Source organism: Episyrphus balteatus, chromosome 3, assembly GCF_945859705.1.
Source record: "Episyrphus balteatus chromosome 3, idEpiBalt1.1, whole genome shotgun sequence".
NCBI lineage: Eukaryota > Metazoa > Arthropoda > Insecta > Diptera > Syrphidae > Episyrphus > Episyrphus balteatus.
In genome coordinates, this window is record NC_079136.1 from 110,348,072 (window position 1) to 110,375,708 (window position 27,637).

At 30.1% G+C, this 27,637-nt stretch overlaps 1 protein-coding gene across 1 annotated transcript in view; it reads right to left on the bottom strand.

Annotated features, from left to right (window-relative positions):
• The window catches only part of LOC129913061 (carbohydrate sulfotransferase 5), a 55,225-nt gene that overhangs the window by 3,119 nt on the left and 24,469 nt on the right, over positions 1 to 27,637 (bottom strand). The window contains exons 2-3 of the mRNA XM_055991461.1: positions 1,029 to 1,208; positions 746 to 947 (exon numbers count right to left, since the gene is read on the bottom strand). Coding sequence (XP_055847436.1) covers positions 746 to 947; positions 1,029 to 1,208 — 382 coding nt within the window. The remainder of the gene's footprint in view (positions 1 to 745; positions 948 to 1,028; positions 1,209 to 27,637) is intronic.

Consider the following 27,637-nt stretch of genomic DNA (forward strand, 5'->3'; position numbering starts at 1 on the left):
ACAAGTACCCTCACCGCATACCCTCCAGTGTGGCCAAGCCTTAATAGGGTAAAAGTAAAATTGAAAAATTGAATTTTTTCGGGTGAAATCTTGTTCACATGAAAATCGATGATTTATTTTAAAACAAAAAGTGCAGTAGATTTTATTTAAAGGCAGTAGATTTGTTTCTTGAAAAAAATGCAGTAGATCTACTGCAATTGCAGCAAAGTCCCATCCCTGTACCAACACGCGTTTTTTTTTGTTAGTTCAGAACAGAGCCTGAACCAGATATACCCAGACAGAGATGGGAAACTTCTAACGTCATACTAGTTAGCCTACAAGCTCGGATTGAAGCTTTTGGCTAAGTATGCGTGAAAACTATGTGGTGTCTTACTTGGCAATTTTCCAAGTAACCTTAAAAATCGGTAACTAAAAGAAAAATTGTCAATAAAATTTAATTGATGTCAATTTAAAACAAAACTTTAGAACTTGGTACAATTTTATATCTCAGTACTTTTTGTGCAAGCTTTTTTTAACCGTTATGTTTTTGTTGTGATATTATATAACTGGAATTCTTTCTCATTAAATTTACCCTTTGAACCATGTACCAAAACGGGGGCCGAACTACGGTATACAATAACGATCTTATGTTAACGTATTAACGCTGTGTCTTTTTATGTTTCTATTGATAAAATAGAGACAGCAAACACGTTAACGTATTTTAGCATTATTCACTTAATATACAATATTTTCAAGAATTTCTTACCTCTTCGATTGATAAATCATTCTTCCAATGAAATGGGGCTGACTTCGAATCTCTAAATGTGGAACTTACACCGCCAATATTAAGTTTAGTATGTGTATCTAAAAATTCTTCTACCATTGGATCAAACGGTAGCCCAAAGTATTGCAATATTTCTAGTGTCACTTCGTATGGATTCACCGATAAATCTTCGTATCTTAGTGTTCTAAAAGAAAAAATACAAAACAAAACCCCACATCCATTAAATTTCATAAAAACCTTCTTTGCTCAATAACGTCATTCATACCTAAATCGGGACGGATATTTTTTTATGAGCACCTCTGCGGCTTTGTAGTCATCTATAAGGTCATTGCACAAGTTCGAAGCTTCGTCGCAGTCGGGATTACCAGGGCACCAGAGGCGATGTTTCCGTGATTGCATTGTACCACGTGGGTCACGTACCAGCAAGAGTAATCGGACATTAAGGCTATAAAATAAAAGAGAGAATAAAATAAAATTATAAAGCGAGGTGAAATTATATTTTTTTTCTTTTGATTTGTAAATTCTTATTCGAGAGTAGTGTTGGAAATACTGGCGAGTGCCCATTACTTTCTTTTAACGCGTCATTCATTGAAAATAAAATGAAGCAAAAGCAATGAACTTCTCTAAAGAACCGCATGGTTACTTATTAATCTCTTGACAGGTTGGTTAATTAAAATGCGGAAGATGTTGTAGAAATGAGGAGAAATATATTTATTTGGCCTAGATTTACTATGATCTTTGGCTTTTGCAATTTAATTTATATTTATTTTTTGTTTACATGAACAATGTACAATTTTATTTTAATCGCGAGTGTTTTTTTTTTTTCTTCAATTTACCTACTGATTGCTAGATATTATACAAACTTTTTGAAACCCAATTGTTTTACCTCCATGATTTTTACCTATTAACCTTTTAACTTTTGCCTTTAGCTTTACCTTTAGGTATCATTTAACTTTTATTGAATTCATAATACAAAAATTAGGAATGTTAATCAAAACAATTGATTTTGTAAGCCATAATATTTTCAGATATAGTGTCTAGTAATTTTTTTACAAACTAATCATTTTACTTGTGGCATTCATTCAAAATGCTCGTACATACCTATCTAATTTTATTTTTCTTTGACTAACTTGCTTACGCGCATTAAGAGAATTCTTTCTCTTTTGGTAATAATCGTTAAAATTACATTCACTACACACAACGGAATAAATTATTGTTCACTTCTACAGCAACACTTTGGTATACAAATTACCGTGTCATGGAAACAAAAGTCTATCTAAGCAATTTATCATTCTTTTTTATCTGCCATCTGGCTAATGTATATTCCAACTTATCTGCACTAAGTATGGTTGTATCCCCATTTTATCCTATCATAACCCTTTTTTAGACCATTCTCAATTCAACACTGACCACGCATTGCACCCAGTGCCGGAGTAATAGAGAATAACAATGAAAAGATACTATTAAGTAGGAACAATTTCTTTTAACAATAAAATTATGAGTTCCGTTTTCAAAATTAGGAAAAATATCCAAAAATAGTATAAAAAGCTTTTTTTCAAAATTTAACTTTTTGTGAAAACTTTTAATTTTTCCTTGGGTTATCTTAAATTTAAACGATATTTATCAATAAAATGTTCAAATAAACTCAAAAGAATTTGATTTTGCAGATATGATTTTATAGGCGATGTTAAAGAGGGTGAATGCTCTGAAGTTAGCGCATTTTTGAGTGTTTCCTTTCTTGGGGGTCGGGTATACAATATTGAGATTCCATTCTGCAGGTATGCTTTCCTCCAACCATATTTGGCAGATTCAAAATTATTCATAATCGCCATTGTAGTGATTGCAGAACTGATTTCTCCAAACTCTGCATTCATTACAAGAGCCCAATTGATTAAAAGCCTTAATCCACCACTGACCGCAGCATTTATATTTTCTGCCACTGTTTAATGCCATCTTCTTTGGTTGGATGAAGATGTGTATGTATGTATGTAGGTATGTAGCAAAAAAAACATATTTCACTTGATAACCAACGAGGTTAATGTCACACAACTAAACTTTGGTTCCATTTATGCCTTGTGCATGTGCATCGTTCCATGAGGATTTTCAAATTGCCTACTTTTGTGTGTAATTTCACATAAATTATAATTACAAACAATTTTCATTGCAAACGAATAGAATGCTTTGAAGATGTAATTAAAACAATATACGACGAGAATAACTGATATTTAAACAGATTGTGGAAAAATATTTTTTTTTTTCAATGTTTTATAACCATACATGTGCGTCCATTGTCCATGATAAATAAAGCTGATAAACGTAAATATGATTAATTTGAATTGTTTTCTCGCAATTAATTTTATATAATTTTTTATATGCAACCGGAAATAATATGCTTAGGATTGCGATTTAAATGTGTTAATATGAGATTGTGTTAGTTGAATGTAAAAAAGTTGATGATTAGCTGAGGTTTTCAAATGATAAGCAAACAAGATAGGTTTTATTTTATTTTTGTTTGTAATTATATGATTTTAAATAGGGCTTTTCTTTTTTCAGAACACTTTTAACAGTTTTGGTTTGCGAGATCAATCTTGGTATAGGGAGGCTGCCCAAGTTTCTTCAAAATATGCTGCTTGGATAATGAGGGTTTTTATCAATAAACCTAAAATTCATACACCTTTCCACAGTGAGAAAATTAAAATATTGACCTGGGATACTTATCTTTTATCAAACAACATGAAGACATAATAGTAAATCACAACATGTGAACAAAACTTATTTTCGGATCATCGCATTTTGTCAATAAATAAATGATGCAATCACCTTGAAACCACACACGATTTAATATGACGCAATGCAACACTATGGCATGGCAAAAAGAAAAAGGAGGTGCTACCATAAAACAAGTTGGTAAATTTGTAGCACCATCTGTTGATGAGCAATTCAATTCCAATTTACACAAAATGCACATCACTTTAAAGAAGAACATGTGATTTTCTTTTTTTTTAAGTCAGTTGAAACTGTATTTTTTTTTTATAAAATACACTTAAAAGGCACATTAATGGTTTTCTTTGAATTCTTAATTATATTAGAAATATATTTTGTTTTTAATTATAATATAATGCTGTGCATAAATTATTACTTGAAAACCGTAAATTGAAAGATTGATTTACTTCGAGTTTAGTACTAAGCGGGCTTGTATTCTGCAAGGGGATTTTCGTATGTTTTTAAGGAAAAATATAATGGATTTTGTCTGTCTGCACGTGACATTCCTCTGTTTTTTTTTTTTTTTTTTTGATAAATATCTTATGAAACGGTATTCGTTTTCGGTCAAGATGAATGATGTTTTTGACAAATACAATGCATAGAAATTATACATCAAATGCACAGTGGTGCATTTGGTGGTTTTTGACGACAAAAAGTCGACACAAAAGCCAATTATTATGGGAATACAAAAAATTTAACATCTTTTTTACATCCATTTAGCAAAATTTCTATCTTATATATACATGCTTCTGAGAAAGAAAATTCATTTTGAAGCCACCTTATACTTCCTTGCACCAAATTTCAGGATTTTTTGGTTTATTTACTTTTTTTTAATCCTTACATTGTATAAATAAGTTTTTTTTATAAAATAAAATGTGTTCAAATATGTTTGTGTTGAGATTAATATTTTATCTTTTAATTGACCTATGCTGCAATTAAGCGGTTTTCGCTTAATTGAACAACCGAATAATTGACCTAAAAATTTGACAAAATGGGCAATGCTAATAAGCGGGGAATACTGTAAATAAGTAAATAAGCTTTGCATAATTTCTTCATTAATTTTTGGAACGTAAAATGAAAAGCATAGTGATCATAATTTAATAGACAAAAAAAAGTAAATTTTTATAAATTTTTTTAAACCTCTGGGTCACAAGGCGAATGCTTTACTAACGTGCTATCTCACTGTTGGAAATTAGGGTGATAAAATGCAACAAAAGCAAAAGTTCAACAAAATTTTTAAATTTTCTTACGTTGTTTCAACTTAAATTTAAATATGTTTTATGTAGGTAAGTTTTTTCAACATTAAATCAACGTTGACCATTTTTATTTTACGTTGCAGTTTTTCCCTCAGTGTATAAGAAGCTGAATTTTCTTATCACACAAAGCGAGAAAAATCCCAAAAGTCACGTTCAGCAATACAAAGAAGGAAAAACAACATACGTTTTATATAGCTATTAGAATGTTGTGTCCAAAGTTCGGAATCGGAACTACATATTTTTTTAACTCTATACTTCTCTACGAAGACCATAAATGCCTTGCCCTAACTCCATCATCATGCAATCACGTAGCAAATGTGTCATGAGTGTGTCCTTAGTGGTCATGAATGACCATAAAACTATCATAGTTCGCAGTTTTATCATAAATTTAGCACCATTTCATCTGCAACCACAATCGAAAAGAGCGAGAGTTTAAACTTTTAAGTGCGTGTCTTGCAATTTGCAGTTTGCAAATGTCATTCGTCTGTCCTCGTTTTTATGTTTCGAATTATGTATATGGGATGTCCCACGCATTATGAAAGCACATTTCAAGCTTTAAACCAGAACCAGATAGATGTATGGGTAGTAAAAGTGCAGCCAAAACAAAAATTACATAGCTATTATATACGTATGTATGTATGCATGTATGTACGATATATCGCACTGCATGCAATTTTTTGTCTGAACATATCCATGCGCATTATACTGACGAAATTGGGACTCACTGGTTTGGGACTTGGACTGGGACACAAACTAAAAGTGTCTGAATTTGTGTGACCCACTTGGCTAAAAAAAAGCCATCAAGAATATTATATTGCCTCAGGGGAATCCCCAGTTTTGTTTTTACATCCCCAAACCAGGCATTACCATTATCTTTAATGTTGTTTTATTAGAAGTACAACCTATAAGATGCTTATTTATTTATGTCTGCATTAGTTTGCTGAAAAGGGATATTAGTTTTTTTTTATTTTATTTGTAATATAATGGAGAATGGAGTAAAGACAAAAGGAGAAGAAAGTATTTAGAAAACGCAATATGACTGGTTTACGGAGCCAAATACTTTCGATTAAATCAAGTTGAATGAACTTCTGTTAAACGATTGAGTAATTTTTTTTTTCTAATTGAAATTTGTTTTAATCTTAAAAAACATTTTTTTGTGTTTTTTATGGCGTTTTCGATTGGCAGTCCGGAAGCGTCCGGAATCATTCTGAAAGCGTTTTATTCGTACAAAACTGACAGTTTTGTGTGAATAAAATTTTTTCAGAATGATTCCGGACGCTTCCGGACTGCCAATCGAAAACGCCATTAAATTACGACTGTAAATAAACGATGACAACTTTTTTGACAAGGATAAAGATATTTATTATTTTTGATACAAAAACATTTTAGTAAAAAAATAATTTAATTGACCTATAGGAAATGGTTCGATCAAAAAGCGTCGAGCGCTTTGTTAAAACTTTTTTAGTCTTATCATGATTAGGTTCAATTCGATTTTGGTTGTATTAGCTCCCAAAGCCCGCGCCTCCCCAGCATTCGGACCACTAAGATATTGTGTAGTTATCAGAACTACATATAGTATGTACAAAGTTTCATTTCGATACGATAATTGGAAGTAGGCTAAAATTGATTTGGGGTGTTTGGACCCCCCAATGCCCCTCCCCAGGGTCCGGACCAATAAAATATTGTGTAGTCATCAGAGCAACATATATGTACAAAGTTTGATCAAATCAGAAACTAAAATAATCATTTTTACCAAAAAAGAAAACTGACTTCCATGAATCAAAACTGGGTTTTATGGTTTTTCTAATAGTATCCAGAACTGATCGAAATTGAAATGGGACTTCACTGCAGCCACCTTTTCAATGCAAAAAGAATTATCATAATTCGTTCACTCAGTCCAAAGTTATGAGGTAACAAACATAAAAAAATAAAAAAAACAGACGAATTGAATACCTCCTCCTTTTTGGAAGACAGTAAAAAATTATTAACGGCCATATTATTCACTATTTTGAAAATACATCTGGAAGTAAGGAAATTTAAGTGTCAAAAATAATTCCAAATTCATAATATTCACTACTTAAATACAATTTTTTAAATCTAATTTCGTTAAATCCAAATAAATTGAAACTGCTCTCTAGGTCTTTTTAACTTTATAAATCCAGGTGTAAAATTCATTTTCACAGTGTTCAGTTGTTTTATCAAGTATTTTGAAAAAGAATAAAAAAAATGCAAATTATACTTAATTTATTTTATAATCACTTTTTTTTGGGTGAATAAAAGTTAAATTCTTGGATTTATTAAATTCAGACTGAAGTGATTGGATTTAAATTTCACTTTTCCAAACGAAATCCAGAATAATAAAGTCGTAAGCCTTTACGCTTGGATAAAAATACAGTTCGACCGACAGTAATGGAAAAGAAGAAGAAAGCGTGCCAACTAAAGGGGTCTGATGAACGGTTAGGTGCTATTGAAACATCTTTGTCATCAAATCAGCCAGCTACCATTTAATTTTACATAATGTTCTTAAAACTTAATTCATGAGAAATATTTTTTGATATTTTTTTAACAAAAAATTTCAAATCCCCTACAAATCCTCTCGTTTCATGCATCAATGTGATGTAACTTCAAATTGAATTCTGTGGTTTTCATTAAAATTGTCTTCAAGGTTTCAAACACATCAATCTAAACTATTGGGTCAGATTAGTTCTCTCTTTATCATAATAATAAGAACGCAAATTGTTCACCCAATGCATTGTCAAAAGTAACCACAAAGCCCAAACAATTATTGAGTTCCGATAACGTTCAAAGTTCCAGTTGCGGTTTTTGGGTTACAAGTTGTTATTAAAAGACAGATTTATTTTATAGTCCAAGGGGTCAGGTTAATTTTTACATTACAAAAAAAGTATAAACACATTCGATTTTCAATGCGTGTCTCTAAAGTTCAGCAGATTCTCTTCTTCTCTTTTTTCAAAAAAATGCGTGCTTATGGAGTCGATAAGTCTCTTCTTCGTTGGTTTAGAAACTACCTTTCGAACCGTTCAATACAAGTCGTATTTAATGGATTCAAGACTGAAACCCACAAAATAAATGTTAGTGTGCCACAGACTCCGTTCTGTCTCCGACTCTGTTTCTCATTTTTATAAATCTGAAGTCTGAAACGTCTTATCCACTCAACTGTTTTGCTGATGATAGTTTTTCTTATTTGTTTCCTGATTTTCGCCCATATTCTTCGGATGTTAACCTTGAACAGCTAAATATGATAAGCTCATTAAACTCTGATCCGATGGGGAATAATAAATCGCGTAGAATTTAAAGAATTTTTGTAAAGCAATCAGAACTAGTATATGAGTAAGTAAGTACTACTCAGTCGGACATTTTTTAGCTTTATTATTTTATACCATGTGTGGAAATAATTCTTAGTACAAGGTCAACCATAAAACACAAATCCATCTACTACAGGCACTGAGGCATGATGCGGCTAAAAAAAGAGCTGCAGGAAACGAGGTAAACTGCATTTGAGGCATTAGCATACAATGTATCTGAACCATTCAGTGATGAGTGGTGTTTTCTGCTTGTTTCTCGTGGGAATTCCGGTTGTTCTTTTGTTTTATTTTTGCCCGTAAGTTATAAGATCTAATAAAAGTTAAATGAGTTAATAAAACAAACGTATGATTAAGTTTGAGGGTCTTCTTCTTTAACAGCTTCGGTGTCGAGTAAATGAGTCAGTGAGTTGAGTTTTTTGTATGCACTAAATGAGCTGACTACATAGGATTGGATTAATCTCTTTAGTGGTGTCAAGGTTTTGTTGATGCTTTCAATTGATCGATTGGTATTAAGTTGTTTATTATCTTATGATTGAGTGATTTGCTAAAAATAAATACTAAAAAAATAATAATTGTATTTAGTAAATAATTGTCGATCTGATTTCGTATATTTGAATTAATTGCTTATGAGGGAAAAAAATGCTTTTACCTATATCTATCTGATAAATGTGTAATAGTTTTACAAAACCTATCTGTATAAAACCATTAATAATTATATTGAACATCGAAATGAAGAATATCAGTTCGGAATAAGTATGTGGTACTTGACTTGCCTAAGAAAACGAAATTACTGATTACCAACTCGAAAATCTGATTATTGTTTATTGAACTATTCTTGTGTGAAATTCATTTCCCAGATGCAGTTGTATAAACAGCGGAGATACAGACTTATGCTTAAAAAAAGTTGTAAATACTTTTCAAAACTAATTTAACATTTTTATATTTTCAAAGTACATGTTATAATGATGTCCAAAAACGTTTTTATTTTTTATCTCATGAAGTATAGGTGCAAAAAGTAAATACTAACGGTATTCTGTAGCTAGGAAAAAATTTCTACAGAATATATTTTTTTTTTAATTTTGCTATACATTCGACTGCATTCGAAAAAAGAAAATCATGGACAAATTTTGAAAATAAATGATTTAATTGGAGAAGTAACACTTAAACTTCTATAAGTAAACAATAATTCCCACAAATTCAAAAGAAAAAAAATAAAACTCAAGCATTAAAAGCTAAAACGAAGAACGATATTTGGAGTGCGTTGACAAATTGATCTCGTTTCCGTCTGTAAACAACAAAGTTAAGAAAAATTGCATCACTGACATTGTTGCCGTCGTCGTCATCATTGTCAACATTTGAAGTATATTGTTGTGCATATACTACACGTATTTTTCCTACAGTACAGACGCACAAGTTACCTATTCTCTACTCCTGTTGTGAGTTTATCTTTTTTTAACAAAGGAAGTCCTAAAAATAAGTTTTCAAATCAAGGGAAGGACGAGATGGAAAAATCACTACCAGACGTAGTTCTTTTTGACGAGTGGGTATGGTGATATTTGTGTATGTGTATGTTTATATGAAGGGAAGTGAAAATAACACAACTTGAGGCAGTGAACACTACTTTCGTGTTTAGATATATAAGAATATCAATCCATATGCAAACGTTTTGTACAGTACAGAGATGTGGTATAAAATTATTCAGTATACTATACAGTGACCCGTAGCCTTCAAATCCATACTCTTTGCATCCAGACCAGATTATCTGGTTAGGAGCGTACACCACCTCTGTAATATATGGATGAATGTAACTTGGTATAAATGTCCCATCTAAAAAAAAATGAGACTCTCTGAATTGAGCCAACTAGAGAGGTATAAGTCTTCTCAAGATGGCATAACAAATCTTGTTTTTGTGTGATTTTGGTTCTATCTTTTGACAACGACCTCTTCAGCCCCTATCAGTGTGGTTTTAGACGAGGTAAATCCACCATCGAAAAAATCTTCACCCTCCGACAGATTTTAGAAAAAACTCAAGGATACCAAATCCATATCTTCACACCAATTTTTTTTCGATTTTAAAGTCGCCTTGGATAGCGTAAATAGAGACGAGTTAAATAAAGCCATATCACGTCTCGGCATCCCTGCACAACTCGTTGCTCCGTCAAATTCGGCCAAAACATCAACGAAGCTTTTGATGTCGAGAAAGGTTTATGATAAGGCAGCATCGTGCAATTGTGCGCAACTCAGAAATCAACACTAGTGGCACAATTTTTCAACTGCGCATGAATTAATACAAAATCTTTTTGTTTTAAGCGTGTGTATTTTTTCTCTATGCTTTATCATTTTAGAATGACGTGGAACAATGCAATGAAGATGGCATAAAATTGAATCTCACTATGTTTTTTTATGCTATTTTATCAACAAAAAAATGGTCAAAAAACTCAGCCTTTAAAGAACTATGTATGTAAATAAGTAACCTAAGTAATCCAAACATCTCTGAGAGTTTTGAATCAAAACAAAAATTATGACCCACAGCAGTGTACAATGTACATTATATACATTATAATGACGACATAACACATTTCAAAAGCGTTGACAATCATCTTGCAAAGGCTTTGGTCTAGGTCTAGCTTGCTGATGCATTATCTGAATTCCAGTGTACCCCGTGTCGAGGGTGTGTTACGTTACATGAATAAGTTTTTGCATGCAGGACAAACATTTCACAATGCGTTTTCATTTGTATGCTTTGTTTGTCAGATTTAAGTATGAGTGGGAGTATATGTGTACAGCTTGTAGAGTTCTCCTACCCGGTTTTCTCTCATGTATAGCTGAACAAAGTTCTCCCCATGGAAAAGCAAACATTTTAGAATATTTGTAAATGTTTGTGTTGTACTTCTGACTCTGAGTTGTGTCATCTGTGCAGTACACTTTAATTAGAATAATTGCAGTTGGAGGAAAATTATTTAGAATTTCCTTTTACGAATTTTAATTAAAATATATAGAAATGGTAAGCAACAGGAACGGAGGCAGAGGAAGATGTAAAGCGTAGGAGGAGGCCTAAAAACATTTGGAGTAAAAGTCAAATTTATGTCGACGATGTTGGCAGGTAATGATACATTAGTTTACATATACTATACACGGCTAGCTCTATTTGTTTATTTGCATATGAATTCGTGTTGTGTACATGTTTGTCCTCGCAGACATAGTTTTGGGTTGCTGTGATTGATTAACATTTTACTTCTTGGAATGGATCCAACGTTGGGGCTTTGGAAGTGGCAATTAACAGACAATATGTTGCTCGTCATGTTTAACTTTTGTACAAGCTATAACTTTGATTAGTATTTATGTATAGGCAAGACATTATGATAAACACAAGTTGTATTACAAAAACTTAAAATTGAATAATTTTTCTTTTGTATTTGAGGTATCCATGAGAAATTGAGCCACGAAACAATTTAGAAATATTTCTGTTTTGGAAGTGTAGGGGAGGACGGGGGGAAGTAAAGGCAAGGAGTAACTGTGAACAAAGCCAAAAAAAATATCAAAACGAATAGTTTTTAATACAATTTTATAGTAAAATTTTTTTTAAACATGTCTTGTGACATTTGGGACGATTTCAACGAAAAAAAAAAAAACAAAAATAGAAGACCATGAAACCATGAAACCATGGTAGCCTTTTTATTTTTTTTTTGTTTCGATCTGAGACATAAGCTTTTCTTCACAAAATACAGTAAAACCCGGATAAGTGCCTCTCGCTTAAGTGCCTAACCCGCATAAGTTCCTTTGGTTTTTTAGAACCAAAATTTTAAGGATTTTTTCATATACAACTCATCTCTTAAGTACCTTTCGCTTAACTACCTTCCCCGCTTAATTACCTGCTATTTCAAATACTTATAATTGAATTTACATGCAGAAATTTCTTTAAAGTACACATTTGAAACAAGTTTCAACAATAAGAAAAACTTCGTTTGCTATAGCGCTTTAAAATTCAAAAAATTTACTAAAGGTAGAAACTAACAAGTTAGCTATATTAAACTTTCAAAGAAAATTTTCTTGTGAAGATTATTTTTTTAGTTATCAAACATGTTATTTTTTATTATTGAATAAATAATGAGATAAGTGCCTATGAGCAATTAAGCGGGTTCTTGTAAGTACCTAACCCGCTTTAGTGCCTATCAAAATGGAGCATTTAAGGTGAGGTACTTATCCGGGTTTTACTGTATACCTAATTAAAGTATTTTATTGTATTAAATTTGAATGTGATGAAGTTATACGATATTCTTAGCACATTATTCAACGTTTAAAAAAAAAATAATTTTAGTTTGTAGGTCCCCTTGGGTCACTTTTGGACCGTAAGCAAGGGGCACAACATGTAGACGCGATGGAAGTTAACTTCTCACTCACAGAAATTCACATAGTAGGTAGGTTCACACCATAACAAATAAAACAGTTTTACAATTATTATGAGAACTAAGATCACTAGTTAACACGTTGACTGCCATCTGACCCACCGGTGGTGGTTCAGGAAATTTTTTCTAAGGAGGCCACATGGTCTAAAAATGTTCTAAAATTTATAATTTTTTCTGCAAATTTAAAATTAATTTTGAAAAGTTTAAGAGTTATGGACAGAATTTCATTGCCACGGTATTGTTAAAACAAATCAGTTGTTAGTTTTTGAATAATGGCTATAATATATTTTTTTTCCAAAATCATTTTTACGGAAACTAACATAGAAATGTTTTTTTTTTTATTTCATCATTTCTCCCAGAAGATTTGTTCAATTGCATATTATATAGTTTGAATACAAATTAAAAATAGAATTTTGAAAAAATATATTTTTTTTAATACAATTTTGGTTAAAAGCATTCATTGAATTACTACGTAATGGCATAACTTTACAAAATTTTTGATTTTCAGCACATTTTGAGTTTTTATTCAAACATAATTTTTACTACATAAAATAAAAAAAAGCATTACAATTGGACCAAATATATTATTTTTTATGCATATCAGTTCAGTGCAACATGTGATGATAATGTTGGATTGTAACTGGATTATAGTTATCGTATTTGCTTACAACAATGCTCTTCCCAAATGCAAATAGGTACAGCCATTGATCAAAAATTAATACTGCAAAATGGTTTGATCTATCCACAGTCCACATGTTATGTCGTTGAAGTAAAAGTAAATTTGTATTAGTTTCTACCAAGCAAGATGATATTTAAGCACAATAAATTGGTGTTCGTTTTATGGTGTTCATTTTCCAAAGTAATACCATTAAAATAGAACTTGCGGAAGTCTATAAAAATTCTTCCAATGGTATAAGTTCAAAAGTGACTTGCTTCGTTTGCAATTGTTTGCAATTTTTGTTCTTGGTTTTCTGCAATGAGAGTTATAGAATAGAAAAATTCATTTCTAATCCGATTAAGGGAAAACTGCACGCTAATTTTTTTCTTGATATCCTTCCATACTGAAAAGAAGAAGCCTTATAGAAAGTCTTCAGCATAATGTTTAACTTTATATATAAGTACCCATTAAGAAATGACATATCAATTCAGTTGTTGTTGGATATATTCCTGGCAGTGGCGTAGCTAGCATGGGTGGTACTCTGACTTGTTCGTAAAGTAAAATTAATCTCATAAAAAGGCATATTATTTACATGACGGTCAATTTTATATTGATTGGGGGCGGTCCGCCCCCCTCGTCCCTTTGCTACGCCACTGGTTCCCGGAGTGTGCGAACTTCAAGAAACTTTAAGTTAAATGGTAAACAGAGGGTGTGTAGACGAAAACTGACATGTAATTATGTTTTGCATATATGTTTACATTGTAGGTATAAAAAAGTTAAAATAAAAGGGTGAGTGCGAACTTTTCATTTATATGACCCTGAAAATTACAACATATTTTTCAAAAGAAATTTCCAACTTTTTACTCTATAATTTTTCATTTTGGACATACTCTTTTTCTGTTTGGAAAAGTAGTTAACATGATTTAAAAGTTAAGAAGTTGTTGACTTTTTTTTGCGAGATTTATTAATGCAAATAAAACAAAATAAAAGCGAAATGATAAATACAACAAAGGCAAAGGTAATTGAAGAGCTATATTATATAAATAAATTAAACTATATCTCGGAAGCGACGGAAAAATATAAATATGTTTCTTCTTATGTTTAAAAACTGACCCCCGAGACCAATTTTGTACACGGTTAAAAATCCTGTCGTATTTTTTAATAAAACTTTTAGAATTTGGCCTTTTTCAAAACAAAAATTATTAGTTTTTAATATTGCGATTTCATTACACAGTTTTTTTTAATAACTTTTTTATTAATTTCAAATACAAAAAATTAAAATGTATTAGTTTCAAATACAAACAATTAAAATGTAATGTAAGTATTGAAATATAAGAAAATTTGAAATTAAAACTAATTCCTTTGCACCTAAATTATAACTTTATCTGGTTAGGAATTGAAATAAAATACTCGTCTTCTTTTTTTTTAATACATACAAGAAAATCAAATTTTAGTCAAACCGTAAACGAAAATGGAAGCCATTTAAAAAAAATATATACATTTTTGTGTCTGGGATCCATACTCTGGATTTAGGGAAAAAGTACCTATATGTACATAAAACTTTGTGTTTTTTCGAATCAAAAGTATGAATTACTGACAAAATTTGATCGGCAGTAAGATTTCACTTCACATTCATAATATCACCATTATTATTTTTATGATGAGTAATCACTTTTAGAAATGTTTTGATTCATTTTTAAGAAGTAAGAAATAAAATACTTAAATAATAAAAAATAATAAAAAAGAAAAAAATATCATTATAATAAACTGAAACTTTAAATTGAGGAATACGTCCTTGATTTTAAATACAAAAATATTTAAATTTCAGTAAATTTTGTGTTAGGCTCAAAAATGAATGCAATCACAGTATTAAATTTAAATTAAATTTCGGTATTGCCTCACATATAACCCAAATTTTCGTAGAATCTACTCCATAATTTTTAACTGTGTTTAAGCGATACCAAAAGTTTAAATAGCTGGAACTTTTTCAAAAAATGACTTTAAAAGTAAAAACATTACTACATAGATTCTCAGAGTGCTCCCTACTTCCGCAAAAAAGAATAATTAACACCCTTTACCTACATGTTTAAAATGAATGTAACTCGGAGGATAGAGTATTTTCAGAGCCAGTTAAAAGTCCTGGAAGTTATGTAAACTATCATATGAAAAGAAATCTAATAACCAATTTGTATCGTTTTTATAACATCGAAAATCTTTGCTAGAGTATTTTTTGCATTTTCAGCCAAAATTTCTAGATAATTTCGATTTGCGTATGAGGTTAAAATATATCTTTTAATCTATTAACCATATTTTTGTCATATAAATAACTCTGATGATTATTAAAAAAAAAGAAATATTAAAACAAAATCTATATGAAGGCACATGAACTTGACTTTGAAAGACTTTTTTTTTCTGTATGCATTCCACTTTACAACTTTAACGGAAACAAAAGTTCCGACGCGACGCAACGCTACAGCTCTTTTAACTTACCTTTGCCAATATTTTTTTTTTTTTTTGTCATCATCGGGCAATATCATACAACAACATCCTTCGTGGATGAGATAGTTCAAGAAGATAGCAAAAAAAAAAAACTATTCAATCAGCATTCTTCAAAAGTATTCAATTTCCAGATAGTTAATAGTGCCTGACAATGCCAACCAACCTATCTCAAGGTAGCCACACCTTGGATGTGGATGGATGCGACACATGCAGCTTTACCACTCTGTCACGCATCGAGAAATTCAAGTTCAAGAGAAAAATAAACGATCTTGTAAGATGTAACTTTATCTTCGGATCAAAGACAAACAAAAGAGAATTTTCTTGTTTTACCCCAGTTTGCAAAGACTATGAAGATGCCGATGCTAACCGACGACCGACGGACGATGACAACGAGAGCGTATATCTTTTATCTTTAACCATAAGTACTGATATGTTAGTTGTTGTTGACCATGACCGCATCTTTTGAACTTTAATTCAGCAGCAAAAATGACCGACAATCATTATTTTGTGTCAGTTAAAATGTTAAATTAAAGGTGAATTTGATAAATCATTGCGCTTCGACTAGACTTGAATAGTTTGCATTTTTACAATTTTTTAAAGATTCATGTATTGAGTGACTATCGGAAAGACGTAATATAAAATTAATTTACTTTAAATTATCTGGTAGTTATCAATAAAACTAGAAATCTTGATACCTTTTCTAAAATCACTTTTCAAACCACTTTACTGCACTATAAATTGCTAGCCATGTGGAAAATACTTTTTTTGGACCAAAAATAACGGTACCTGTCATATACTAATTCCAGAAAAGTTTAATTTTCTCTGAAATGGCTCCAATGATTTTGTTAAAAAAAATTCAAATGTTAGTTTTTGAACAAGGTCTATCTTTTAATGAAAACATTTTTTTTTGAAAATCATTATTAGCGGTACCTGCAATAGAACCGCTTTTTTTAAATCTGACTTTCTACCAAACTGCTAGTTGTATTTCAAGAAAATTTTTATATAAAAGCATTTATATAATTTCAAAAATTTTGAAAAAAAAATATTTTTGGATATTTAAAAAAATTTTATAAAATTTTTTTTGAAAATTTAATTTTCAAAAACAGGACATTGATTTTTTTTAAATTTTGGTTTTAGATGTTGATTAGTGACCTCTTCAAAGTGCATACCAATTTTATTTTAAAACTTTTTTTTTCCAAAAAATTATTCATACAAAATTAGTTTTTAAAAAACGGCTAACGATGTAAAATTTTTTTTTTTCCAAAAATACATACTTGGTTTGGAGGACAATTTGATTTCAGATTTTGTTTTATTCCTTTAAAAAACGAATTTTATGTTTTTTTTTTTAATTTTTTGTTTTGTTTTTATAAACCTAGTATATTTCCCAAATTTCTTAATGAATAGTCTTAGAAATTTAAGCAATGGGAAACAAATTGAAAAAAATTGTGACGTAACCAAGTTTGGATGCAGAATTGAAAAGAGGTTTGTTTTGAGTATAAATTTCACTTTGCTCATTAATTGATCTTGTGGTGCTTCCGCCATTTTGAAAACCGCGTATCTTAAAAACGACTTTTCGCACAGAAATTTGAAAGGACCTTTTTGTCTGTGAATGTAATAATAATAAATAGATATTTTGTAAAAAAAGTTTAGTTTTCAAACAATGTGCAATGCAAACAATTTAGCAGATATACAATACATATACACCTACTTATGCTGTCCCTTCACACAAGTCTTGGGAACAATCTATTAAAGTTCTAATATTAAATTAATACAACAGTATCTGGAAGTTTATGCAAGTACTTCAAAGGAAACAAATCGATGGCTCATTTTTTATAAAGGAAAGTTATTCTTTCTCGGAAAAAAACTGAAACTTAGAAGCTTTGGTTTCTTCATTGAACGTAATTCAAGTTCTCTAATTTATTCACAATGAAATCTGCGTTGATATTCTCAGTTATCACGAATGAAAACATGTCCTTTTGTAGTGCATATTAAGAAAGAATTATATTTATGTCATGGTTACCTATATTAATTGCAACTTTTGGGCTAACAATTTTTATGCTCTTAGCGATTTGATAAACACTGTTGATTAAGAAAATATTATGCTCATTGGTGATGTAGATTCTAGTCTAGAATTGAAAAAAAAATCAGATATCTACTTCCAAATATATCCAACTTAATTGAAGTAGAAGTTATTGAGAAACGCATTTCAAAAGACGTATTTTCATAGCAATACGAAATATAAATGGTTTTTGATATGAAATTAAGGGTACCTTATATATATTTCTTCTCTTATACCTACATAAATTTTCAACAATCTGGTTGATGGTGTTGCGCGAAATTGGGAATATGAGAGATCGACCAGATTGGACCTTTTCGCGCACCACCACCGATGTATTTTTAATATTGGTTAAAAAGCTGTAAAATATCACAAACATAACGTATTTTTTTATTGCAGAAAAAAAAATGATTTTTTGGTTTAAAAAAATTGTTTCTATTTTAATAGTGTGGAAACAAATTAGTAAAATGTTATTTAAATTTTGTAACAGCTATTAGATATTTAAGCAAACACGTACGACTCATCGGCACCTTAATAAGTTTACTATTCAAAATGCAGCTAACATGAATATGATTTCACCTTAGATGAGCTGCTCGATAAAGGCAAAGTAAAATCTAAAAAAAAGTCTGTATGTACCTTGCTACTATGTATATTGACTTAGGGCGGCAAATTGATATAATTTGCTATTAATGAAGTTTGAGTATCATGGAAAAAGGAAAGTTGAAAAACCTACAACCGGAGGCATGCTTTACTTATAGGCTGGTTATGGTTTCCAGAATTTTTAATGCGTTCTAATGGCATAGATTTTTTTTTAGATTATTTATTTTTTTTTAAGTTTTTCTAATTTTGATAGACATTGATTAGTTTTTACCTTAGGTTTTAGTTTTGCACCGATATGAGCAGAGTGGGAAGTTAAAAGTCAACACTTTATTCTCTCAGTGCACCATTTTTGTCATTTAATCTAATTTCGACACAATATTCTGATTGAGAATGAAGTATAGAGGACATTATTCTAGCTAAGTGCTTTGATGAATTGGGAATTGGTATACAGGAGCAAGAGGTTTGAACGCTTTTTCGTTTTCATGGAAATGCAAATGTAGACAAAAAGGATGTGTCCCGAACCGTGAGAAGTGCAGATTAATCATGGATGCAGTGGCAATGGGTCGGTGGGTATGGGTTTAGCAATTTAAGATGCACATTTTCTTCTCCTACATGTACTTTTTCCTTTTACTGTTACCGTCAGGGAATCGATCTTTCAATTGATTGATGGCGTTAATGGTTTTGTCGATTTTAAAGAAGCTTGCATAAAAAAAGAGCTAAGTTTACTGAAACAATATTAACATTGAATATGCAGTTGCAGTGCAGATCCAACGTGGGTGCTGGTTGAGCACAAGTACTATACAAATTAGCTTTAGGAGAGAATTTTCATTCAAGGCGTTGCGTTTTAGGGAGAAATCAAGAGGTTTTCTAAGTAGTCCATCTTACTCATGGTATTGAAAACAGAGTTTAAACAGAATTGTTAAAAAAGTGTTTATTGGGTGTTTTAATTAAGGTTAACTCGTACCAAAGAATTTTTTTAAATTTTTTTGTGAGATTTTTAAGAAATTCTATATCTTTTTAAAATGGCTTCTGCTGTCGTTTAGGCTTTTAATACAACTTGATTTTATTTTTAAATTGTCGGCAGTTAGCCAGTTACAGTGTTTGTGATTTTTGAACCCTGTATCTCAGAAACAACTCATCTAAAAATATATTTCTTAGTGAGTGATTGAATGTGCATAGTTCAATTATTACAATACATACATTTTTTGTAATCATTAAAATTTTTTTAATTAATATTTTTTTTAAACCTTGAAATTTAAAAACTGTTCTCGAAATAAGTCGTTCTGTGAATAAATTTTTAACGAGTTCACAATCATCATGAAGTTTATTATTTAATAAATGTTTTTCTTCGTACAAATTGTATAATCATTAACGTTATTAATTTTCTTTAAACCTACAAATTATACAACATTAAGTCTTTAATTTGTAAAGTTTTTTCCACTCATTTATCTTTTTTATTCATTCGTATCAATCTAAGAATATAATATTTGTTAGACAATATTGTTAATTAATAATTTGCAACGAAAAAAAAAATAAGGCTTTTCGCAAAAAAAAATCAAAATTAGCCAAAGGTTAAAGCAAGTCATTAGCAATTAATTTTCTGTCTTCAAAAAGTATTCTTTTTTCATATATCCTACATAGCTTCATTTAATGTGTCAAGCCAAGCAAGCGTCTGCAAAAAAGATTGAATCGTCAGAATGTCAGTTTGGGGCAAGTAGAGTCGATTAAAGAAACCATCCAGATAGCAATCATCATCAGCATGTCGTCGCCATTCGCCATCGTCAGACTTGGCTGCTTTGAAAAATTACCCCTTCATTAGTAGGTTTGTGACAATGATAATTCTGTCGTTCGTGTCGTCAGATTATGGGCGGGAAATAATAGTAAAAGACAAAATAATCAATTTACAATAATTCCGTGTGCAAAAATGCCATCACAATATCCAGCGTTCACAACTGTGATTGTGTGCTCTTACCTACATAAGTCTTTGATTTTATCGTTAATTTTACGATGAGTTTGCATGACGACGACATAACTGTGGTAATCTGTATATTTTTGTTTCCTTTATTATTTGTTGTATCAACATATGCTTACGTAAGTTTTAATGTGAAAAATTAATTGTAGTTTTTCTATAGAAAAAATTGTAAAACCTCCACCGTATAGTCGAGGGAATAAATTGATTTAAGGTTTGTTACTCGTAGGTATACAAAAAAACAAAAAAAAAAAAAAAAAAAACAAATATTAATCGTTGTGATATTGACACAGAAACTTCAAGCTTAGTTTGTCTCGGTATACAACTTATCACCAAATTCTGTGTTTGTATGGAAATTATTTTATTGAGTTTTTTTTTCTTTAACTATCATATCATAGCCGAAGAGCGCTTATAGCAAGCACCGTCTTGCGTCTTTCAAAAAGTTCTTAATTTCAAACTATGAAGTTATTTCCATACAAAACTATTTTCAGAGAAGTCAGATTGTCTTGGTTTTATTTTCATGAGTCATGACATATCCATAATTGACATGTTTTTAAAATGATGCTAATGAATGTGATAACATGAAATGAATGGTATCCTTTTTGGTTTTTTTTAACAAACGTATCTTTATTAGATAACTAAGAATAGCTTGCACAACAAGATTTAAATTGAAGTGTCTTGCAGATCTCGGCTCCTCCTTGTGGTCATTGGATTTTGGTTTAACCAGATTGAAGACGAAAACTCCAACTTATAACTTTTTGGATGAGTCTTTATTAGCCTATTGGGCTGATTCCAAAATAAAGAGCATTAACAGTGCATTATTTAAATAAGGATGCTACCTAGATAAATTAATAAATGATATAAATATTGCGGAACCACATGTCATACATACGACATCCTATGAAAGAGCAAGGCTTAGTAACTAACAACTCTTAACCATTTTTGGGTGCATGTAATTAATTTGTAAAAATGGAAGGGACCTACAATTAACGGCCAAGTCTGAACGGCTAAGCAGAGATGCACTTTTTCATGATAATGATATTCTTGGAGGCTTTGTCAATTCCTCGAAAGAGGTAGTACCCCTAAAAAAACTCTTTTTAATTTTAACTGGAAATCGAACTCAGACCTCTGGCGTTATAAACTGTCAAAAATTGTTTTACATTCGAAAATTTGAAGTCCTTGAACTCTATCAAGAAATTCTCACGAAAATTGTATTTTGGCATTGAAATTCATCAGTTTGGTATCTGAGCTGTACATCATATTTAAAATAACGACGTAAACATTAAAATGTTTGACTCCATCTCTCGAGTTGCGATAAAAAAGGTAAACAATTTGAATTTCATTGTTAACTTTCAAATAAGAAACAGCTTAGTAAAAAAAACTAGTAGGTGGTACCTACTAAGTTTTAATAATTTACATATATGTTTGTATAGATATAATCGATGGGAACGGGTCATAATGCTGTATTCCAAATTTCTGTATGACCAAAATTCTGTATCTGAATAAAAAATTCTGTATGAACAAAATTCTGTATTCCATTATTCTGCTTTTGTATTATTCTGCATTTTTTAAATCCAAAATACCTTTTTTTTTTTCAAAACTCTACAAATCAATTTTTCTGCTCTTTGGAATTCTGTAATTCAAAACCTATACATTTTTATCTTGCCTGTTGAACAAATTGTATTCAATCACAAATTAAGTACCTATACCAGTGTATAAAAGACCTTACAAAAAAAAAAAAAAATAACAAAAAGACAAATTGATGCAATACTCGTGTATGAAAATTCTTGGCTTAATATTACTCGTACTTTTGTATTCAAGATATGTCATTCAAATACAAGGCAATAGCAGAAAGCAATATGCAAATTAATTGGGAAGATACTTTACTTCAAAGCTTTGTAAGGAAGATACTAAATTGTCGTACTCCAAAATTCTGTAAATGATAAAAGAAAAATTGTTTTAATACAACGATTTTTCTTTTATCATTTACAGAATTTTGGAATACTACAGAATTTTGAAATTCAGAATTTTAAAATACAGAATTTTTAAGTACAGATTTACATATACAGAGTTTTGACCCCAACCCATAATTGATCTGAGGAAGAGAACGATTTGCATCATCTATACCTACTCAGATTCATTGACCTTTGTATAAATTATTTCGTCATTTAAAATCACATATAAGTGTTAATCACGAAATGAATCATAAAACATATAGACAGTTTTATTTTTATCTGTTTATTGATTCGTGAAATTATACTTTTACAATCGATAAAATTTGATGGTGCTTTTCATAAAAATTTCTGATTGATACGGATTATGTTACTTTTTTCTATTCACCTTAAGACAGTCTGAATAATTTTGCATAAATATTTGAGCCTGAGGCATTTTCTTTTTACATTTTTGAATATAAATGTTAAGCTGATGATTTGCACAGAAAACTGCCAAAAATTATATTTATTCAAAGGTAATTGTTTTTTTACAGTTTTAAGCTAAGAGCAAAAAACCTCTTAAAATTTACCTAATCTTTATTTGTATTTCTTTCTTTCAAATGTTTATAATGAAATTTTTATGTAAGCAAAGAAATTTTAATTTAATTTTTTAAGATGCTATTTTAGGGGAATAGGAATAGAATTACGTTTCACAAGAGTTTTATTGCCTTTATTAACTCATTTTAATATGATTTTGATTTACAACAGTCAAACAAAAAAATATTACTTACAGTTTTGTTGCTTATATTTATACACAAGTCGTATCTCAGAATATTACCTGAAAAAAAATACAAAATTGTTTAGAAAAAGTATCTACATAAATTATATCAAAATTAGTTTTGTCGAATAATTAGGCAAAAATACAATGATTTAAAAAAATCGAAAAAAAATTTAATATGGCTACCTTCAAATGCTTAAAACATAAGAACGCTGTTTGTGTATATGGTCTTAAAATTAAGCTTAGAATATACAAAGGGTCATGAGTCCCTACCACTTAAAAAAAAAAGCAGACAGCTGCCAAAGGATATGTTGGTACCATGGTATAATGAGAGAAGGTAGTATCATGAGCGTTTTCGTTTCAATGAGCGTTTCAATTTGAGCTCCAAAACAAAGTAAGCTTCTGAATTTCTTCCGTTAATATTATTTTCTTTAAGATAAAGAAAAGGAAAATTCAACAAATAGATGATGGTCAAAATTTATTTTCATATAAATCTGTTGTTGAATATTATATATAAAAAATACATAAATATGAAATTCAAAAAAAAAAATAAATTATCTTACTTAGGTGTGACCCAAACCTTTTATTCATAAAATTTGTAAATTTTAACACTTTATTAAAGGTCATTGACTTTTATTTGTTATCACACGCTGTGCTGACCCGAACGGCAGAGGTTTAAGGTATTAAACATTTATCCAAAGGACAAAGACCTTTTTAAAAATACATAGATTATTCACATAAGGTGCGTTAATTCAATTCAATTTCAAAAGTAATAAGCTCATTTTTATGTTCAGATAGATTAACATATTTTAATTTTTTTATTTTTTTATTAAACAATCATAATTTTATTAATATTCACCTTTCATGGTTTTTGTCAAAGAATTTTTGAAAATTTAATTCTTTTTTCGTTTAATACATCATACATGATTAATTCAATTACCTACATAAACAAAGGAGAAAGTATTAAATAAATGTGTACTCATATCTTTGCTTTAGAATTTTCTAGCTCGTTATTTTGGTCTTGCGTTGGCCTAATTTTTTTTTTTGTTAAAAAATTCTGTGATGAAGAATTTTTTTTACAACTTGAAGAACATTTCCCTTAAAATATACTAAAATCTGAAACAAATAAAAGTCCTAAAAAAGTTTCCGACTTAATTGGATATTTATTATGCAAATATATTACAACCTTGAGTTTCCGTCAACATTGAGTTTTTATTTTACGTATATACGAGGATTTCGTGCACGAAGGTAATTCAGCACTCAAGTCTATCCAACAACCCCTTTTAGATCCCACCTCTTCGTTGAGCTTTAAACTTTTACATGTTATACATAGCGTTGTGATGATTTGCTAGGCGACGATGGCTATGAATATGATTTTCAGAGAGTCAGCTTCGTTGTTTTATCAAAAAAAAAAACTATATCCTCTTTATCTTGATTTTTCTCGAGAAATTATCGCATGACTGCATACCCAAGTAGAAATTTAAAAAAAATCGGATCTATTGATTTCACTTGGCTGCAAGATTTGAGCTGCTACTTCTTTCTTATTCATTACTTACACCCTTCTGGCAAACTTTTTGGAGTACAGAAATGAACGTTTCCATAGAGATTTAATGCAGCAAAAGCATTAGAGCTACAATTCGCTCAACATTATAAAGTTCAATTTTAGTTGGTATAACAAAAGCTAAAGGCGATTTTTTTTCTGTATTTTACTCGTATTGTTTTGAGTAAAACCGTTTAAAGAAATTCTTTAAGAGTTTTGAATCTTAAAAGTATAAAAATTGGCATTCACAACATTGGGTTTTGTTAGCCTAAAGCTGCGTCCATATTATGTCGATCACCACTATTTTTACTTGCGATATAGGTACTATATATCAAGTTATGCATTCGTACAAAAAAAAAAAGTTGAGATAACATTTTTCCATGACATTACGATGGTAGACAATGCCAAAAAAGTGGGTCCCGGAAGTCCGTCTGTCTGTCTGTCTGTCTGTCTGTCAGTCTGTCTGTCAGTCTGTCAGTCTGTCTGTCTGTCTGTCTGTATAAGGAGCTACAGCCTAAACGGATGGACCGATTAATGTCAAACTTGGTATGTAGCGTTATTTGGCGACTCTCCAGAGGGGTTTTTGGAATTAATTTTTTTGGACCAAAAATAACGGTACTTGTCATATACCGATTTTAGTAAAATTAAAATAGCTCGAAAACGGCTCCAACGATTTTGTTTAAAAAATTCAAATGTTAGTTTTACGCTAAGGTCTATATTTCAATGAAAAATTTTTTATTTGAAAATCATTATTAACGGTACCTGCCATAGAACCGTTTTTTTTTAAATTCGAATATCTCCGAAACTTCTTATTCGACTTCAACGAAACTTTTTGTGAAGAAGCATTTATATAATTTAAATATAAACCAAAAATAAAATTTCCAAAAAAATAATTTTTGGATTTTTAAAAAAATTTTGAAAATTTTTTTTTGAAAAATGAAATTTTCGAAAACGGGACATTGAATTTTTTTGAAATTTTGTTTTTAGATGTTGATTAGTGATTTCTACAAAATGGCATTACAATTTTATTTTTAAACTTTTTTTCCAAAAAATTATTTATAAAAAATTGTTTTTTTAAAAAACGGCTCTAACGATTTTGAAAATTTTTTTTCTAAAAATGCACGTTAATATATCAATCAAAACTGCATACTTGTTTTGGAGGGCAATTTAATTTCAGATTTTATTTTATTTTTTTTTTTTAAACGAATTTTATTTTTTTTTCCAAATTTCTACATAAAAAGTCTTAAAAATTTGAGCAACTTTAACTCCAAGAGCAAGTTCGTGCGACCCAGTCGTGCATTTTATTTTTAATTGTTGACCAGCATGCTACTCATCCACACTCTCAGTTAAGTGTGGACGTGTTATTTTTCATGTTGAATGTCAGTGAAATGTCATTTTTTATTTCAACTGCCATTCCAATGTCAAAAAGCTGGAACATTCGCAGCATTCTTTGATCGTTACCGCTTTCAATCGGGTTGCGTTGGAGTCAGCAAAAGTTGAGCAGCGCTATTAAGCAACATGTAAAAAAACCTCCGCTTTGTTAACCAAGCGTGTTGGCCATCACAAATCAACATAATGTGGACACAGCTTTAGTTAGAGAAGATATTGTATAATATTTTGTATATCAATTGATAATACTCTCTATGATACTATGGAAACACTAATAGCACCTATTTATCAACTGAGGGAATTTTTTTAACCGACATCTATTGGTGGATCTGCATTTTAATTTCTGGGAAAAGTTTAAATTTAAGATAAACTAGCGATCTTACCGGTGGTCTCGGAAAACAGAAAATTCTACTTTGTGACAGCGTTGCCAGAGCCGGCTATTTATAGCGAATGGCAATACGTCCCGTTTCTGCTTGAACCTCGTAAGTACATTTTTTTAAAAGATTTTATTTTCTGTCAAACAATGCTCTAAAACTTACAGAAAGAATAGGTACAAAGGTTTAATTGTAGAATCAATTCAACCAATATGTCTAAATCATAACCTGATTTCCCTATTTATTTTAAGAACTGAACAAAATTTGCTTTGTAGATACGTGGTTCAGGCAGAAACGGGACGAATAGTTTTACGAACTTATTTTACGTTTCAATTATGATACCAAAAAAAATTGATTGTAGTATATCAGCTTAAAAACAAAATAAATGTTCATTATTTTTACTTGCCATATAGGTATTATATAATATATAATATAATATATTATAATATATAATATAATATATTATAATATATAATATAATATATTATAATATATAATATAATTATTATAATATTATCAAGTTATGCATTCGTACAAAAAAAAAGTTGAGATAGCATTTTTCCATGACATTACGATGGTAGACAATGCCAAAAAAGTGGGTCCCGGAAGTCCGTCTGTCTGTCTGTCTGTCTGTATAAGGAGCTACAGCCTAAACGGATGGACCGATTAATGTCAAACTTGGTATGTAGCGTTATTTAGCGACTCTCCAGAGGGGTTTTTGGAATTAATTTTTTTGGACCAAAAATAACGGTACTTGTCATATACCGATATAAGTAAAATTGAAATATCTCGAAAATGGCTCCAACGATTTTGTTTAAAAAATTTAAATGTTAGTTTTAAGGTAAGGTCTATATTTCATTGAAATTTTTTTTTTTGAAAATCATTATTAACGGTACCTGCCATAGAACCGTTTTTTTTCAAATTAGAATATCTCCGAAACTTTTTGTGAAGAAGCATTTATATAATTTAAATATAAACCAAAAATTAAATTTTCAAAAAAATAATTTTTGGATTTTTAAAAAAAATTTGAAAATTTTTTTTTGAAAAATCAAATTTTCGAAAACGGGACATTGAATTTTTTTGAAATTTTGTTTTTAGATGTTGATTAGTGATTTCTACAAAATGGCATACCAATTTTATTTTAAAAATTTTTTTCCAAAAAATTATTTATAAAAAATTGTTTTTTTTTTTAAACGGCTCTAACGATTTTGAAAATTTTTTTTCTAAAAATGCACGTTAATATATCAATCAAAATTGCATACTTGTTTTGGAGGGCAATTTAATTTCAGATTTTATTTTATTGTTTTCTTAAAACGAATTTTATTTTTTTTT